Source organism: Impatiens glandulifera, chromosome 4, assembly GCF_907164915.1.
Source record: "Impatiens glandulifera chromosome 4, dImpGla2.1, whole genome shotgun sequence".
Taxonomy (NCBI): domain Eukaryota; kingdom Viridiplantae; phylum Streptophyta; class Magnoliopsida; order Ericales; family Balsaminaceae; genus Impatiens; species Impatiens glandulifera.
In genome coordinates this window covers 34,436,463-34,452,953 of record NC_061865.1, presented here as the reverse complement: position 1 = coordinate 34,452,953, position 16,491 = coordinate 34,436,463, and the positions used below count along the sequence as shown (strand labels likewise).

The following is a 16,491-nucleotide window of genomic DNA, read 5'->3' as shown; positions in this document are numbered from 1 at the left end:
GTTTGAAAGTTTTCAATCTCTCGAAATCCTTAAGAACCCTAGTTTTCTTTGTATTTCTCTCTCTAAAATCTCTCTGAAATCTTGTGTCGGTTCATATTCTTTCAAAAATGGTGAACAAGAAAATCACTTTGGGTCATTGTACTTTACATGTGGATTTTTCATCGGTGTACACTTTCGAACAACCGAAAGTGGTGGATATGTTCAGAACTCTAGAATATTCTGGGTTGAGGAAGTATCTCGGCGGTCCGTTCATATTCTATGAGAAAGAAGTTCGAGAGTTCTTCAAATCTGCAACTATGGTGGGTGAATCCATCGTAGCAACCGTCAACGGCATGGAGTTTTCTTTCGATGAAACCGTATATGCGGAGTTCTTTGAACTTCCAACGGAGGGGCACACATTCGACTTGATCCTTTCATCAGAAGTCATTGAAGAGATGAAGAAGACCTTTTCTGCTAACGGTTCGATGATTCATGTTAATGGAAATAAGAAGGTACTCAAACCCCACTTCATTTTGCTGAACGACGTGGTAGCAAAAGAGATACAAGAGAAATCTGGCTCCTTCTATCTCTATAGTCAAGACCGTTTCGACTATATGTGCGCGATTTCAAAGGGAATCTAGGTAAACTGGGCATCTACCCTTTTTCAGAACCTCTACTTTTCGATCTGTCAATCAAACAAGGAAAGCATAACATATGCGGCTCAACTGAGTCGTTTAATGGAGCATTTGGGGGTTCCTGTTGGTGAACCAGAGCAGATCAACTCTCCGAGAGTATTCACTGCCCTTACAGTCGCTAGCACACTAATAAGGATGAAGAACAACGTAGAATGTGCCTCTGGTGCATCTAGTTATCAAACAAGTGGAAAGCCCTCCACCCCATCCAAACAACCGTATGCTTCTGTTATGTCAACAGGGGCAAAAAGATCGAAAACAGTGAATGAATCGGAGGCCAGTTCCTCCAGTCTGAAAAGTTCAAACAAGAAGGACTCTGAATTAGTCGATTCAAGGTTAAGTCAAGGTCCATGCGTACTTGATGCAACTCCGATGTCCTCTCTATCTACTCTGGCAACCGTTTTGAGAAAGCCTTCGAGATCCAGTGTCTCAAAGGAAAAGAAGACGAAGGCGCCCCGCGTGTCTAAATCATTGAAGGTAACCTCTTCTAAATCTTTGGCCATTGTGCCTAAGTTTGATGTTCCTAAAATGAAACAAGATGAATCTATTTTCTCTCCCTTAAGAGAATATGCTGAAGGGCCCGTTGTTGAGTCAGCTAGTCCAAATGATGAAAATGATGACAGGAATGTGTCTCCTGTTATTCAAACAAATCAAATAGCCGCAGGTGCTACAGAGTTATCTCAACCAGAACAAGGTGCAGTTCTTACCCTTGTTGTTGGTAAATCTACTGAACAAGAATCTTTTGTTCCCGCTACTAAAGATTCTATGGTAGCCGGGAAGGTTACTCGTGTAGAGCTCCCTGCCGAGCTGTGTAAGAAACCCCAATCGACGTTCGAGTTGATGCGTTCTGTAAAAATGTCGAGTGGAATTGTGTTCAGTGAACTTAGACCTGCTCCAAAACCCGTAGATGTTGTGGGAAAAGGTAAGAAGATTGCAACTCCAGTTCCTGAAGAAGTATCGAAGGCAACATGCATTGTTGACCTCATTTTAAATCAAGTTAAAGCCATTGCGGATGAAAAATATGAGATTTTCGAATCATGGTCCCTGGAGAGATTGTCGTCCAAGTACAATGATACTCTGTCAAATTCTACGATAACCCGAGAGTGGAAGAAGCGGGTAGCCAATGAGAAGAAAGTTCTCAAGTGGGATAAAACTTTAGAGGTAGCTGAGGCTCTGAAGAGAAAAGATCTCGTTGAAGCTTGCCTATATGGAAGAGCCTTCTCTCCAATTCTTGAAGCCAGAAAGGCTAATTTCAATCCTGTTGAGAAAGGATCTGAGGTGGAAGTGAAAGTATTGAAGATGCTAAATGACATCATGGATAGCTACGTCTCAGTGGCTACCCGATACGTTCATGGCGCTAATTACTCTGGTGCAAAACAATTTGATGATGATGAACCGATGGACATCCTTGATGATGACAACGATGCCGATGAGCTAGATGCTGCTCTCTTGGTCGAATTCGGGAATCTTTCTACTGAAGAGAGACGCATTCTGGATCAACCAATTCAAGAGAATCCAAATGAAGAAGAAAAAGTAATTATTCAAGAGCCTAAACAAGCCCTTGAAACAAATGAAGAAGAAGTTCTTGAAGAAGATGTGATTGAGGAGGCTGCTCAAGCTCCTTTTGAAGAAAATGTTGTGATATCCTCTGTTGTGAGAACAGAGGAAGCCCAAGAGAAAGTGGCCGAGGTAACTGTTGGGTCAAATTATTTTGACTAAGTGTTAAAATAATTTAACCATTGAGATTTTGATGATGAAATGACTTGTGAGTTTTGATGCAGGTCTATTGAATTCATATCTCATAAGACTTGGCATTAATGAGGGTCATTAGACCGTTTTTGACATTAGATGCACAAAATTAGACGTACAGTCTAACTCAGCGGAGTTAGACGTGTAGTCTAATGAATACATAGAATTAAACGTGCAGTCTAACTCAACGGAGTTATACGTGTAGTCTAATGAATGCATAAAATTAGACGTGCAGTCTAACTCAACGGAGTTAGACGTGTAGTCTAATGAATGCATAGAATTAGACGTGCAGTCTAACTTAGCGGAGTTAGATGTGCAGTCTAATGAATTCTCAAATTAAACGTATAGTCTAATAGATATGCGGAATTAGACGTGCAGTCTAACTCAACGGAGTTAGACGTGCAGTCTAATATATTTGCAATTAGACGGACAATCTAATACATTCGGAATTAGAAGTGCAGTCTAACTCAGCGGAGTTAGATGTGTAGTCTAATATAGTTGTGCGGAATTATACGTTCAGTCTAACTTAGTGGAGTTAGACGTGCAGTCTAATAAATTGTGAATAATTAGACGTGTAATCTAATTAAGTGAAAGTTAGACGTGAGTCTAACTCCTTCAGACAAGTCTGAGGTAGAACCGAAATTAGACGTGCAGTCTAACTCAGTGGAGTTAGACGTGCAGTCTAATGATTATTGAATAATTAGACGTGTAGTCTAATTAAGTGAAAGTTAGACGTGAGTCTAACTCCTTCAGATTAGTCTGAGGTAGAACCGGAATTAGACGTGCAGTCTAACTAAGTGGAGTTAGACGTGCAGTCTAATGGTTATTGGATAATTAGACGTGTAATATAATTAAGTGAAAGTTAGACGTGAGTCTAACTCCTTCAGATTAGTCTGAGGTAGAACCGGAATTAGACATGTAGTCTAACTCAATGGAGTTAGACGTTCAGTCTAATGGTTATTGGATAATTAGACGTGTAGTCTAATTAAGTGAAAGTTAGACGTGAGTCTAACTCCTTCAGATTAGTCTGAGGTAGAACCGGAATTAGACGTGCAGTCTAACTCAGTGGAGTTAAACGTGCAGTCTAATGGTTATTGTAATTAGACGTAAGTCTAATTCTATTAGACCAGGCGGTCTAATAGACTTTATTATTGAAGGGGATGTTTGATTTCATTAGACTGATTTTCACAATCCGTCTAACGAAATATGTCTAATGCTCAGCTTAAGTAGTATGCTTGAAGCTAGCACCCACCTACCCACGTGCGATAGTTGTACCCTACTCCTGCTCCACTTTCTAGTGAAGATCAGTACAACAGCTATATGCAACCAACCAACGAATGCCACGTAATAGAATTTTCCTCATATTACTTGTTTTGCAGGTACATCTCTGATGGAATATTCGGCGCACGACCAATGATGTATGGCCACGATCCTTGTGCTCAGAACCTGCTGTGTGCAATGGAGGCTTTCCAATGGAAGAGTGCCACGTATCATTCTAAAAAATTCGACCGTTATCTCCTGTTCAGTATTTAACAAATCTCAAGGACAACGGACAATCGGCCGAAGTCTCACATAACGAACAAGCAATCTGATTTTACAGAGAGAGAAAATATTCGATCATCTTGCTTACTGAATTCAAGTTTTTGAATATTCATTTTGTGAAGCTAATTTCTGATTGTACTGTGTGTGAATCAAGAGAGAGCTAGATTCAAAACATCTTTAGCTGAGTGGTATTCTTCATCTTGTAATTGAACAGAAAGTGTTTTGTTCAATAGTGAGCTAAGTGTGTGTAAACTGTATTTGATTCGAATCATATTATAGTGAATCCTTTCGGTGGTTGGAAGAAGGGGTGACGTATGAGAGTTTCTCCGAACATCCATAAACAAACTACTGTGTTCTTTCATTTATGTCATCTTTTTATATTTCATCTTTTGCTTCAAACTCAAGTCACAATTCCGCCTTGAATCTGTTTCAAGTGTTTACAAGTGTTTGCATAAAATAGAAAGCGAATTAAATCCCTAATATGATTTCTTTCAAACCTTTTTTCATAAGTCTTCATCCATAGCCAGACCCCCGTCTCTATTGATTAAGCCGATCCTATCAGTAACTCAGCCAAAAATTATCAGATCTGAGGGGAAACCCTCCAAAGATAAGGTTGTTGAAGAAGGAAGTTCCTCATCTGAGGAGGAACAGGATCAACATGCAAGTTTTGTAAAGCCCCGTTTATTCCCCGACATCATTGTGGGAAATGTTCATGAAAATATCAACATTCCTCTTCAATACTCTGGAAATATGTTTGAAAGATTTCAGAGAGCTGAAGAAGAACTGTTAGAAGAGGAACAGAATGAAGCTGCTAAGGTAGCTGAGAAGGATCAACCGGAGCAATCCTTGCAGATTCATACAAACTTTGAGCCAATTCAAAGTATGGCAGTAGAGTCTCAAGAGACTTCATCAAATGAAGAATCCTCTGCCGAAGGAAACAAGCTGTTAAAGTCTATGAAGTCTGTGCTCTCATCTCTTCAGAAGAGCATGATAAAGGCCATGAACACCCAGGAAGAAGAAAGAAAGGGTTTTGGCGAGATTATCGAGGTCCTTACTGAATTAGATAACACTCTGAAGAAGAACACGTATGAGACTCACGTTTCAAATATAAACTTCTCCAAGTTTGAAAAGAATCTCTTTAGCCGTCAATCTGAAATGATAGACATTGAATGGCAAATCAATGATGACCGCCATAGGGAAACCTTGGATGAATTCAGTCTGATGAAGAATCAGATGGTGGAAATTCAAGGGTTTTTAAGAAGAAATGATAGTGAACGACAGGAATTTGCTGACTCCATTGCAAGGAAGTTTCAAGCAAAGGAGAACGCAAAGGCTAATGCTGAAAGAGATCAACCTAAAATCATCCAAGGCGAGTCTAGTAGAAGAAGTGACGGTGTGTTAACCGACACTAGATCCAGACGAGCTCCAAGCAACGATGATAATCCTAGGCCAACATGGAGAGATGGAGGTTGAAGCGGTGGTGATCATGGTGGTAGATCAAGTGGAAGCGGTCGTGGTGGTCGAAGCTTTCCTCCTTTTCTCAACATGTTAACCGGCCAAAACATGAGCCCAACCGATCCTTGAGTTAAAAGGAAAGAACAATAATTTCTTTTCTTCTACTCTGTTTAAGTCTTTCAAACAATGTTTCTTTGATGGTTTTCTGAATATTGGTTTTTGGAAGTTTGATGTAAGTGAACAAGGGTTTGTTTTATTTATATGATGAATGTATATTTTGGTATATATATATGCAGGTTTTCAATTTCTTCATCAAAAAGGGGGAAATTGTTGGGTCAAATTATTTTGACTAAGTGTTGGAATAATTTAACCATTGGAATTTTGATGATGAAATGACTTATGCGTTTTGATGCAGGTGTATCGAAATCATATTTCGATAAGACTTGGTTCTAATGAGGCTCATTAGACCGATTTTGGCATTAGATGCATAGAATTAGACGTGCAGTCTAACTCAGCGGAGTTAGACGTGTAGTCTAATGAATGCATAGAATTAAACGTGCAGTCGAACTCAGCGGAGTTAGACGTGCACTCAAATGAATGCGTAGAATTAGACGTGTAGTCTAACTCAGCGGAGTTAGACGTGCAGTCTAACTCAACGGAGTTAGATGTGCAGTCTAATGAATTTTCAAATTAGACGTGTAGTTTAATAGATTTCGGAGTTAGACGTACAGTTTAACTCAGCGGAGTTAAACGTGCAGTCTAATGAATTCTCGAATTAGACGTGTAGTCTAATAGATTTCGGAGTTAGATGTGCAGTCTAACTCAGCGGAGTTAGACGTGCAGTCTAATATATTTATAATTAGACGGACAGTCTAATTAGACGGACGGTCTAATATATTCGAAATTAGACGTGCAGTCTAACTCAGCGGAGTTAGACGTGCAGTCTAATATGTGCGGAATTAGACGTGCAGTCTAACTTAGTGGAGTTAGACGTGCAGTCTAATGGTTATTGTAATTAGACATAAGTCTAATTCTATTATACTGGGTGGTCTATTCGACTCTGTTATTAGACGGGGATGTTTGATTTCATTAGACGTATTTTCACAATCCGTCTAACTGAAATACGTCTAATACTAATCTTAAGTAGTATGCTTGAAGCTAGCACCCGCCTACCCACGTGCTATAGTTGTACCCTACTCCTGCTCCACTTTCTAGTGAAGATCAGTACAACATCTATATGCAACCAACCAACGAATGCCACGTAAGAGAATTTTCCTCATATTACCTGTTTTGTAGGTACATCTCTAATGGAATATAGGGCGCACTACCAGTGCTGTACGGCCACGATCCTTGTGCTCAAAACCTGTTGTGTACAATGGAGACATTCCAATGGAAGAGTGCCACGTATCATTCTAAAAGATTCGACCGTTAGCTCTTGCTTAGTATTTAACAAATTTCAAGGACAACGGACAATCTGCCTTACAAACTGCCAGATTTTACAAGGAGTTAATCTACAATTCTGCTTGCTATTCAAGAGAGAAAATTCAAGCCTTTGAACATTCATACTGTGAAGCTGTTATTGGGTCAAATTATTTTGACTAAGTGTTGAAATAATTTAACCATTAGAATTTTGATAATGAAATGACTTATGAGTTTTGATGCAGGTGTATTGAAATCATATTTCATAAGACCTGGCTCTAATGAGGGTCATTAGACCGATTTTGGCATTAGATACATAGAATTAGACGTGCAGTCTAACTTAACGGAGTTAGACGTGTAGTCTAAAGAATGCATAAAATTAGACGTGCAGTCTAACTCAACGGAGTTAGACGTACAATCTAATGAATGCATAGAATTAGACATGCAATCTAACTCAACGGAGTTAGACGTAAAGTCTAATGAATGCATAGAATTAAACGTGCAGTCTAACTCAACGGAGTTAGACGTGCAGTCTAATGAATGCATAGAATTAGACGTGCAGTCTAACTTAACGGAGTTAGACGTGCAGTCTAATATATGTGCAGAATTAGACGTGCAGTGTAACTTAGTGGAGTTAGACGTGCAGTCTAATGGATTGTGAAAGTTAGACGTGAGTCTAACTCCTTTAGACAAGTCTGAGGTAGAACCGGAATTAGACGTGCAGTCTAATGGTTATTGGATAATTAGACGTGTAGTCTAATTAAGTGAAAGTTAGACGTGAGTCTAACTTCTTCAGACAAGTCTGAGGTAGGACCGGAATTAGACGTGTATTCTAACTCAGTGGAGTTAGACGTGCAGTCTAATGGTTATTGTAATTAGACGTAAGTCTAATTCTATTTGACCAGGCTGTATAATAGACTTTGTTATTAGACGTGGACGTGTGATTTCATTAGACTGATTTTCACAATCCGTCTAACTGAAATACGTCTAATGCTCAGCTTAATTAGTATGCTTAAAGCTAGCATCCGCCTACCTACGTACTATAGTTGTACCCTACTCCTGCTCCACTTTCTAGTGAAGATCAGTAAAACAACTATATGCAACCAACCAACGAATGCCACGTAAGAGAATTTTCGTCATATTACTTGTTTTGTAGGTACATCCCTGATGGAATATTCGGCGCACTACCAGTTGTTGTACGGCCACGATCCTTGTGCTCAGAAACTACTATGTACAATGGAAGATTTCCAATGGAAGAGTGCCACGTATCATTCTAAAAGATTCGACCGTTAGCTACTACTCAGTATTTAACAATTCTCAATGACAACGGACAATCGGCCTTACCAATCTCTATCATCTTGCTTACTGAAATTACAGAGAAATCAAGCCTTTGAATATTCATACTGTGAAGCTGCTTTCTGATTGTACTGTGTGTGAATCAAGAGAGAGCTAGAATCAAAAAAACCTTTAACTGAGTGATATTCTTCATCTTGTAATTGAATAGAGAGTGTTCTGTTCAATAGTGAGCTAAGTGTGTGCAAACTGTATTTGATTCGAATCATATTATAGTGAATCTGTCCGGTGGTTGGAAGAAGGGGTGACGTAGGAGTGTTTCTCCGAACATCCATTAACAAACTGTTGTGTTATTCATTTCTGTCATCTTTTCATATTTCATCTTGAGCTTCAAACCCAAGTAAACAATTCCGCCTTGAATCCGTTTCAAGTGTTTACAAGTGTTTGCGTAGAATAGAAAGTGAACTGAATCCCTAACAGGATTTCTTTCAAACCGTTTTTCATAAACCTTCATCCATAGCCAGACCCCCGTCTCTATCGATAAAGCCGATCCTATCACTATCCTTCCGGTGTCGCGATGAAGACAAAGATCCATGGTTGAAACAACATCTGTTAGATAAAATTAGATCGGTTAAATAAAACTTAACAAAAACAAATTTCTTGTGCAGGAACAAGTAAATAATTCAACCGGTCAAATTACTCAACCGGTTAAGAAACTCAACCGGTCAAGTAATCAAACCGACCAAAAACCTAACCGAACAAGAAAGACAAGATCGGTCAAATCAGAAGGCCAAAATCATTGAACAGTCGGTCAATCAAAAGCTACGGATAAAACCGGAAGTCATCCGGTTTACATAAATAACCGACTATTACAAATAGATACTTCGAGTATCTGTTGAGGATGATACCGAAGGAACAGACTTAGTATTGCCATATTCATACAAGTCTGAGGACAGTCTGCAGGCTGCAGAAGACCGTCCTTTAAAATCTTTCTACTTCAGGATAAATCAGAAATGAAATCTTCTAGGTACAGGCAACTGTCCAACCGACAGTTGCCATATTAAGTAAAAGACAAACCTAGCCGGTTTGACCTACACACTGGAAGAACTAGACCGCCAGGTCTGAGAACTAGATCGCCAGGTCTGAAGAGTTGATCGCCAGGTCTAAATCACTGAACCTCTGCTCAACCAATCAGATTCAAGGAAATGAAATGTGACCGTTGGCACATTTCACCTATAAAAGAAGGAGCTGAAGAGGAATAAATGCGGTTACAAGTTCTGAGAGTTTTCTACAGCCTAAGTCAAAAAATTGTGTTCTATCTCTAGAGAGCTTAAGCGTTTATTTGAAGTGTATTTACAATTTCGGTTAAAATTGTACGGGTGTTATCGAGCAGGAAATAAGTCTCGATCGGATTGTGTTTGTGTATTCCTTAGTGAATATCCTTCTCGCGGTTTCGAGAGGAAGGGGTGACGTAGGAGTTTCATCTCCGAACATCCATAAAAACCTGTCTTGTTATATTACTTTCTGCCGGTTCTACATTCTAACCGATCTGTACTAACCTATTCATACCACTCTAACCTATTCAACACCATCTAAACCGACTTACTGAGTTGCAAAACCGATCCAGCAAACTCCAAACCTATCTTATTCAAATCTGGTTCTATCCTTCCAGCGTGTGTGCTGCTTCAACCTGAAACAAACCACTTCTGCACTTGAACTCGGTTCAAGGGTTTGTGACAGTTTGTGTAGTATTGAAACCCCGGTGTTAATCTCTAACCGGATTAATCACCACCCTCTCAGGTGAAACGCGATAACCGGCCAACCCCGGTCCGCCAGCCGCGACCTAGATCCTAACAATTGGTATTAGAGCAGTTAGTTTCAATACTCAAGCAAGCATGTCGTTTGATAGGACCCCAATGCTAGAAGGTGACGACTTTGCCAACTGGAAGGCACGCATGTACCTGCATTTAATCACCATGGATGACGAGATGCAGTTCATTCTGGCTGAAGGACCGATAATAATTGATAAAGACAGAAAGGATTGGACAGCTGAAGATAGGAGAAGAAATAATCTGGATAACCATGCCAGAAACCGCATCTCTAACGGTTTGGAGAGAAATACGTTTTGCAAGGTCAGAGACTACAAAACCGCAAAGGAAACGTGGGAAGCGGTGATTCAGATTCATGAGGGAAATGAAAGAACCAAGGAAAATAAGATAATGGTGGCTACCCAGAAGTTTGAAAACATCAAGATGAGACCGGGAGAAACAATGAGAGAATACAGTGACCGGTTCACAGGCGTGATAGACGAGTTAGCAACTCTTGGAAAGAAGTATGACAACAAGGAAGTCATCATGAAAGCGCTAAGATCTCTTCCAAGTGCATGGGATATAAAGACAATGGTAATGAGGTAATCAAACTGCCTAAGCAAGATGAAGCTATACGATGTATTCGAAAATCTTAAGGCATATGAGTTTGAAATGAGATCTAGGACTGAAGAAGAAGTCTCAGCCTCAACCTCAACCAAAGCATTGGTCACATCCACAGAACCGGTTGCTCCTGGACCGATCAAAACTGCTGAACAGTTCACAAAGGATGCCATGGCAATGTTTGCACAAAATTTTGGGAGATTCATGAAGAGAAGCCAACCGACAAACAACAACTATAACTACGGTGATAAATCTAATGTTAGATGTTATAACCGCAATTGTTTGGGACATTTCAAGTGGGAATGTAGAAAACCAAGACGAGATGACCGGAAACCAGACGATCATAATAACCGAAACAATTATCAACAAACCGGTGAAGGAAGTGAAGTTCAGAAAGCACTGGTAGCCGATGATGGAGGAAGTCTATGAGCTCACAGTGACAGTGATGATGAACTCACATGTCTCATGGCAAATGAGGAACATGTATTTGATTCTCCTTATGAAGAATTTACTAAAGATGAGTTATATAATGCACTAAATGATATGGTAGCAGAGTATAAGAACCTATTAACATTATTACCTACTCAACTCAACTTTAGAACCGACCCCATAGCACCTACCTTGACCGAACCAAAGACCATACAACCTGATGAAATCCTGGAAACCGAGGCAGCACTTGAACTATTCTCTGAGACCGAATAGCCCAAGGAGTCAGTTCAAGAGTTGACCGAGGAGGAAAATGCCCGACTCTAGTATCGAATGGCCGCATGGAAAAGATCCAGTGAAATGGTAAACCGAATGTGTAGTTATAAAAGACACCCTAAGTGAATGTTTGGTCTAGGATACAAAAACAACAGATCCAACAACTGGAAACACTTCGACAAAATGAGGCTCATAAAGGATAATCTCCCCTTTGTAAGTTTTGTCAGGAGTTCCTTAACCGTTAAAGAGGAATTAAGTTCCTCATATCCGACAGACAAACTAATCTATGTAGGTCCAACTGATTCTGAAAAATGGCATCACCCTGAGAAAAGAAAAGCCAACCGGTTCAAAAGTAGGCAAGCCAATTCACAACCGCATAGGACAAACCAAAGATCATCCTCAAATAAGGCCCTCTTAGGAAAGCAGAAAGACTCCAAACCGAGTGCAAGAAAATTAGTTAAAACCTTAACCGAGAAAGTTGTTTGACTTGTCAAAGTATGGATACCTAAGGTACTAATCGCTTGTGGACCCAAGTAAATGTGGGTACCAAATAGTTGTAAATATGTATATTTTGCAGGATATGAAGAAACGACTAGGAAACTCTTAATGGTACCTGGATAGCGGTTGCTCTAGACACATGACTGGAAATAACAATCTTCTAACCGACATCAGAATAGAAACCGGTGCAATGATTACTTTCGGTGACAACTCAAAAGGTAGAACTGTGGGCAAGGGTAAGATTGTCCATGGTAATTTAACAATTGATAATGTACTCTTAGTTGAAAACCTACATTTTAACTTGTTAAACATTAGCCAGATGTGTGATGTTGGATACACTGTAGAATTTCTGAAACATGCATGCTTAGTTAAAAACTCTCAAGGCATCATACTGCTAACCGGAAATAGATTAGGAAATATTTACAAGGTAGATTGGAAAAATAAAGTTGAATATCCTGTTTACATGGTAGCTAAAATCGATCAAACTTGGCTGTGGCATAAGAGGTTAAACCACTTAAACCTGAAAACCTTAAACTATATCCGCGGTAAAAAGTTAGTTGAAGGAATTCCTGATATAGTATTTAATAAGGATAAGGTCTGTTCAGCATGTTAAATGGGTAAACAAACTAAGTCAACCTTTAAGAGTAAAGGACACATTCAATCTAACTGATGCTTAGATCTTCTTCACATGGACTTATTTGGACCAATTAGGGTCGTCAGCCTAGGAGGCATGCTTTACACTATGGTAGTTGTTGATGATTATTCTAGGTATACATGGGTAATATTCTTGCCATCCAAACGTGAAACCACATCAAATTTGATTACACTACTTAAACATTTGCAAAATGAAAAATCAACACGCATTAATAGTATTAGGAGTGATAGAGGAACTGAATTTACAAATAGTACTCTAAATGCATTCCTTGATGAATCCGGTATTAGACACGAGTTGTCTAGTTCTAGGACTCCTCAACAGAACGGCCTGGCCGAGAGAAGAAACCGAACTCTCAAGGAGGCCGCAAGGTCCATGATAGCCGATTCGGGTATCGCTTAGAAATTATGGGCTGAGGCTATCAATACTGCATGTCACACACAAAACCGGTCTCTTATTAACAAGTTTCACAACAAAACACCGTATGAAGTATACTTTGATAGGACTCCTAATCTTAAGTACCTTAAGATTTTCGGTTGTAAATGTTACATTCACATAAATGGCAAAACCTATATATCCGCTTTTGATGCAAAATCTGATATTGGGTTCATGCTCGGTTACTCAGCTGTGAGTAAAGCATATAGAGTATATAACACTAGAACTTTAACCGTGGAGGAATCACTTCATGTCGTTTTCGATGAATCGGTTGAAAGCAACACTACATCATCCTTTGATCTACACAACAGATTTGAAAACAACAATATCCATTCTGATAGTGAAGATGAGATTCCGGTTTTTAGACGGTTTGTCCATGACCAAATGGGTAAAAATGAAACCCAGCCGGATCAAGTTATCCCACGGCAGGAAGCTGACACCTCGGTTCAAACTGAGGAAATCGGTCGGTCTGACACTCCTATTCAGCCTACCGATTCGTCTAGCCTTGATCAAGTAAACGGTGATTTGGTAGACGCTCCTGAACCGAATCTCAAAAGGAACACAAATCATTCTCTTGAGCTAATTATAGGTGACCCCTCAGAACCCGTTCGAACTAGGCGACAAATCCTGGAGGAATATTTTAATTCCGCGTTTATATCCCAGATTGAGCCGAAAAGAGTGGATGAAGCATTGTCAGATCCGGATTGGATCTTGGGAATGCAAGAAGAGTTAAACCAGTTTAAGAGTAATAAAGTCGGGTACCTAGTCCCTATACCGAAAGATCAACCGGTCATAGGAACAAGATGGGTATTTAGAAACAAACTCAATGAAGACAGTTTGGTCACGAGGAACAAAGCCAGATTAGTGGCACAAGGATACAAACAGGAAGAAGGCATTGATTTTGAAGAATCATTTGCCCCTATAGCTAGGATTGAAGCTATTAGGATTTTTCTAGTTTTTGCTGCATTCAAAAACATTAAGGTTTTCAAATGGATGTTAAAAATGCATTTTTAAATGGTGACCTACGTGAAGAAGTATATGTTGAACAACCACCCGGTTTCAAAAACGCTAAACTGCCCAACCATGTATACCGCCTAAACAAAGCTTTATACGGTTTAAAGCAAGCTCCTAGAGCCTGGTATGACACACTAACCGTATTTCTGCTAAAACATATTTCACCATCGGTTCGGTAGACAAAACACTTTTTAAATTTGAGAAAAAGGAACATATTCTACTTGTTCAAATATATGTAGATGATATTATCTTCGATTCAACCGATCCTAAGTTATGTGATAAATTCTCAACCTTGATGACTAACAAATTTGAAATGAGTATGATGGGAGAATTAAGCTTCTTCCTAGGTCTTCAGGTTAAGCAACTCGAAGAAGGAACTTTCATAAGCCAACCCAAGTATACTAAGGAACTTCTAAAGAAATTTGGGATGGACACGTGCTCCTCAGTCGCTACTCCAATGAGTTCATCGGTCAAATTGGACAAGGATGATGACGGTCAAGCAGTAGATCTGACCGCTTACCGAGGAATCATCGGTTCTCTCTTATACCTAACAGCAAGTAGACCGGACATATTATTTGCGGTCGGTGTGTGCTGGAGATTCCAGGCTAATCCAAAACAGTCTCACTACACAGCCGCAAAGGGAATCCAGAAATACCTAAAAGGAACTCCTGAAGTCGGTCTGTGGTATCCAAAGGACTCATCATTTAATCTCACAAGTTACTCAGATGCAGACTATGCAGGTTGCAAGGTTGATAGAAAAAGCACCAGCGGAACATGCCAATTCCTAGGTGATCGGCTTGTGTCATGGCACAACAAGAAACATACATCGGTGGCCACATCAACCGTAGAAGTTGAATATCTGGCAACCGGAAGTTGTTGTTCACAACTTCTGTGGATTCAACAACAACTGAAGGATTTCGGTATCACAGCCGAAGAGTTTCCGATATTCTGCGATAATACAAGTGCCATAGCAATTACGTACAATCCGGTTTTACACTCTAGAACCAAGCACATTGACGTAAGACACCACTTCATCCGGGAACATGTCATGCTGAAGCATATCCGGCTAGAATACGTATCAACAGAACAACAAGTAGCCGATATCTTCACAAAGTCTCTGCAGGAAGCTAAGTTTTCTCAATGCAGACTCACACTTGGTTTAACCGATATTAGTCAACTTATCCCTAAAAATGTTTAAAAGGGAAATCGGTTCGAACAGACAAAACCGGTAGTTCTTCCTAAACTATCGGATCCCAAATTCACCAAGGTATCTATGGAAGAACCGCTTTGTCTATCAGTTAGAGTACACCGACCGGTTACTTAGTGTATGCACCAATTAACCGCATCGAAACGAATGACTGAAAACCAACCGGTTTGGAAATAGTTTACTCCGGATTATTTGGCCTCCAAGCAAAAGTGGAATAATTATCTGTGTTTAATCTTATCTGTTCTGAAAAACTACTTTTTCAAAGTAAAACGGTCATACCTCAAAAGACGTGAATATACGATATCTTTCACCGTCTAGCCCTATGACTCACATCCTAGGTTGTAGACATGCTTATTTCATGCAAAATGCCTTACCCTATGGGTAATAGACATCATTACCTGCGACACACTGGATAATACTATCATTCCTCTACTAATATATAAGTTAGGTAAACCTTAAACAAAACAATCACAAGCTCCAACTTATCCTCCTACTAAGAAAAAATGTCTCAGTTTCCAAATATCCTTCAAGTGGATTTCGATTCAGCTCAAGGCACTGAGCATTATGAAGTCTTCAAGATGATTAAGTCACTTGAAGACACCGGTCTCAAACACTTTCTAGATGACAAATATGTCATCTTCCCAGAAACAGTCCTGGAATTTTTCTACAATGCCAGGGTTTTCCGAGGTACCCCTCACTTCGACACCCACATTCAGTCCAAGGTGGGAGGGACCGTGTTTGACTTCACAGAGAGTGATTTCGCCAGATGCTTTGACCTTCCGAAGCAAGGGTTCACCGACCTAAACGTTCCGGCTGAACTAAAGGCCGAAATCTTCTTAAGCTTTGCTCGGTCAAACCGTCCGGTTAGTGACCACGGTGCCAGGTCATCACTAAGAGCTGAGTACCAGCTCCTCAACGATGTCATCGGTCGAGGCATCCTAGGAAAGGATGTGACAAACACCTACTGTACTTCAGTTTTTAACATGATGTCTGCCATAACCACGGGTACGCCAGTCAACTGGTCAAGGATGTTGTTCGATGTCCTCATCTAGATGATCGGCATTCGCGCAATCGGCCTCGTCCCCCAGATAAGCTGCGTACTTCTGGAACTTGGGGTTCCACTCTGTCCGGGAGAAGGGTTGAACCAGGCCCAGGTCATCACCAAAGAGGTTACCGACTCATTCTATGAGCGGTTTGAGAAAGCCTGGAAGAGGAAGAACCGACACCTCAACTCCAACGGATATTAAGTCACTCCTTCTTACAACCGGTCATTTTATTGTACGCACCGGTTGTATCATTGTCCCCACTCTATCATGATCATATCGGCTTAGTCTATGCTATTTTCGGTCTTAACTATGCTCCTTTCGGTTTCATGTACTTTCTTTCATTAATGAATCGTAACTTTCAACTTCCAACTACATGAGT

At 40.1% G+C, this 16,491-nt stretch overlaps 1 protein-coding gene across 1 annotated transcript; it reads left to right on the top strand.

Moving 5' to 3' along the window:
• Positions 1–809: 809 nt before the first annotated feature.
• LOC124935055 lies at positions 810–5,435 on the top strand. Its single transcript, XM_047475518.1, has 3 exons — positions 810–2,040; positions 2,152–2,360; positions 4,533–5,435. The coding sequence occupies exons 1-3, from the start codon at positions 810–812 to the stop codon at positions 5,433–5,435; spliced, it is 2,343 nt and encodes a 780-aa protein (XP_047331474.1).
• The last annotated feature ends 11,056 nt before the right edge of the window (positions 5,436–16,491 follow it).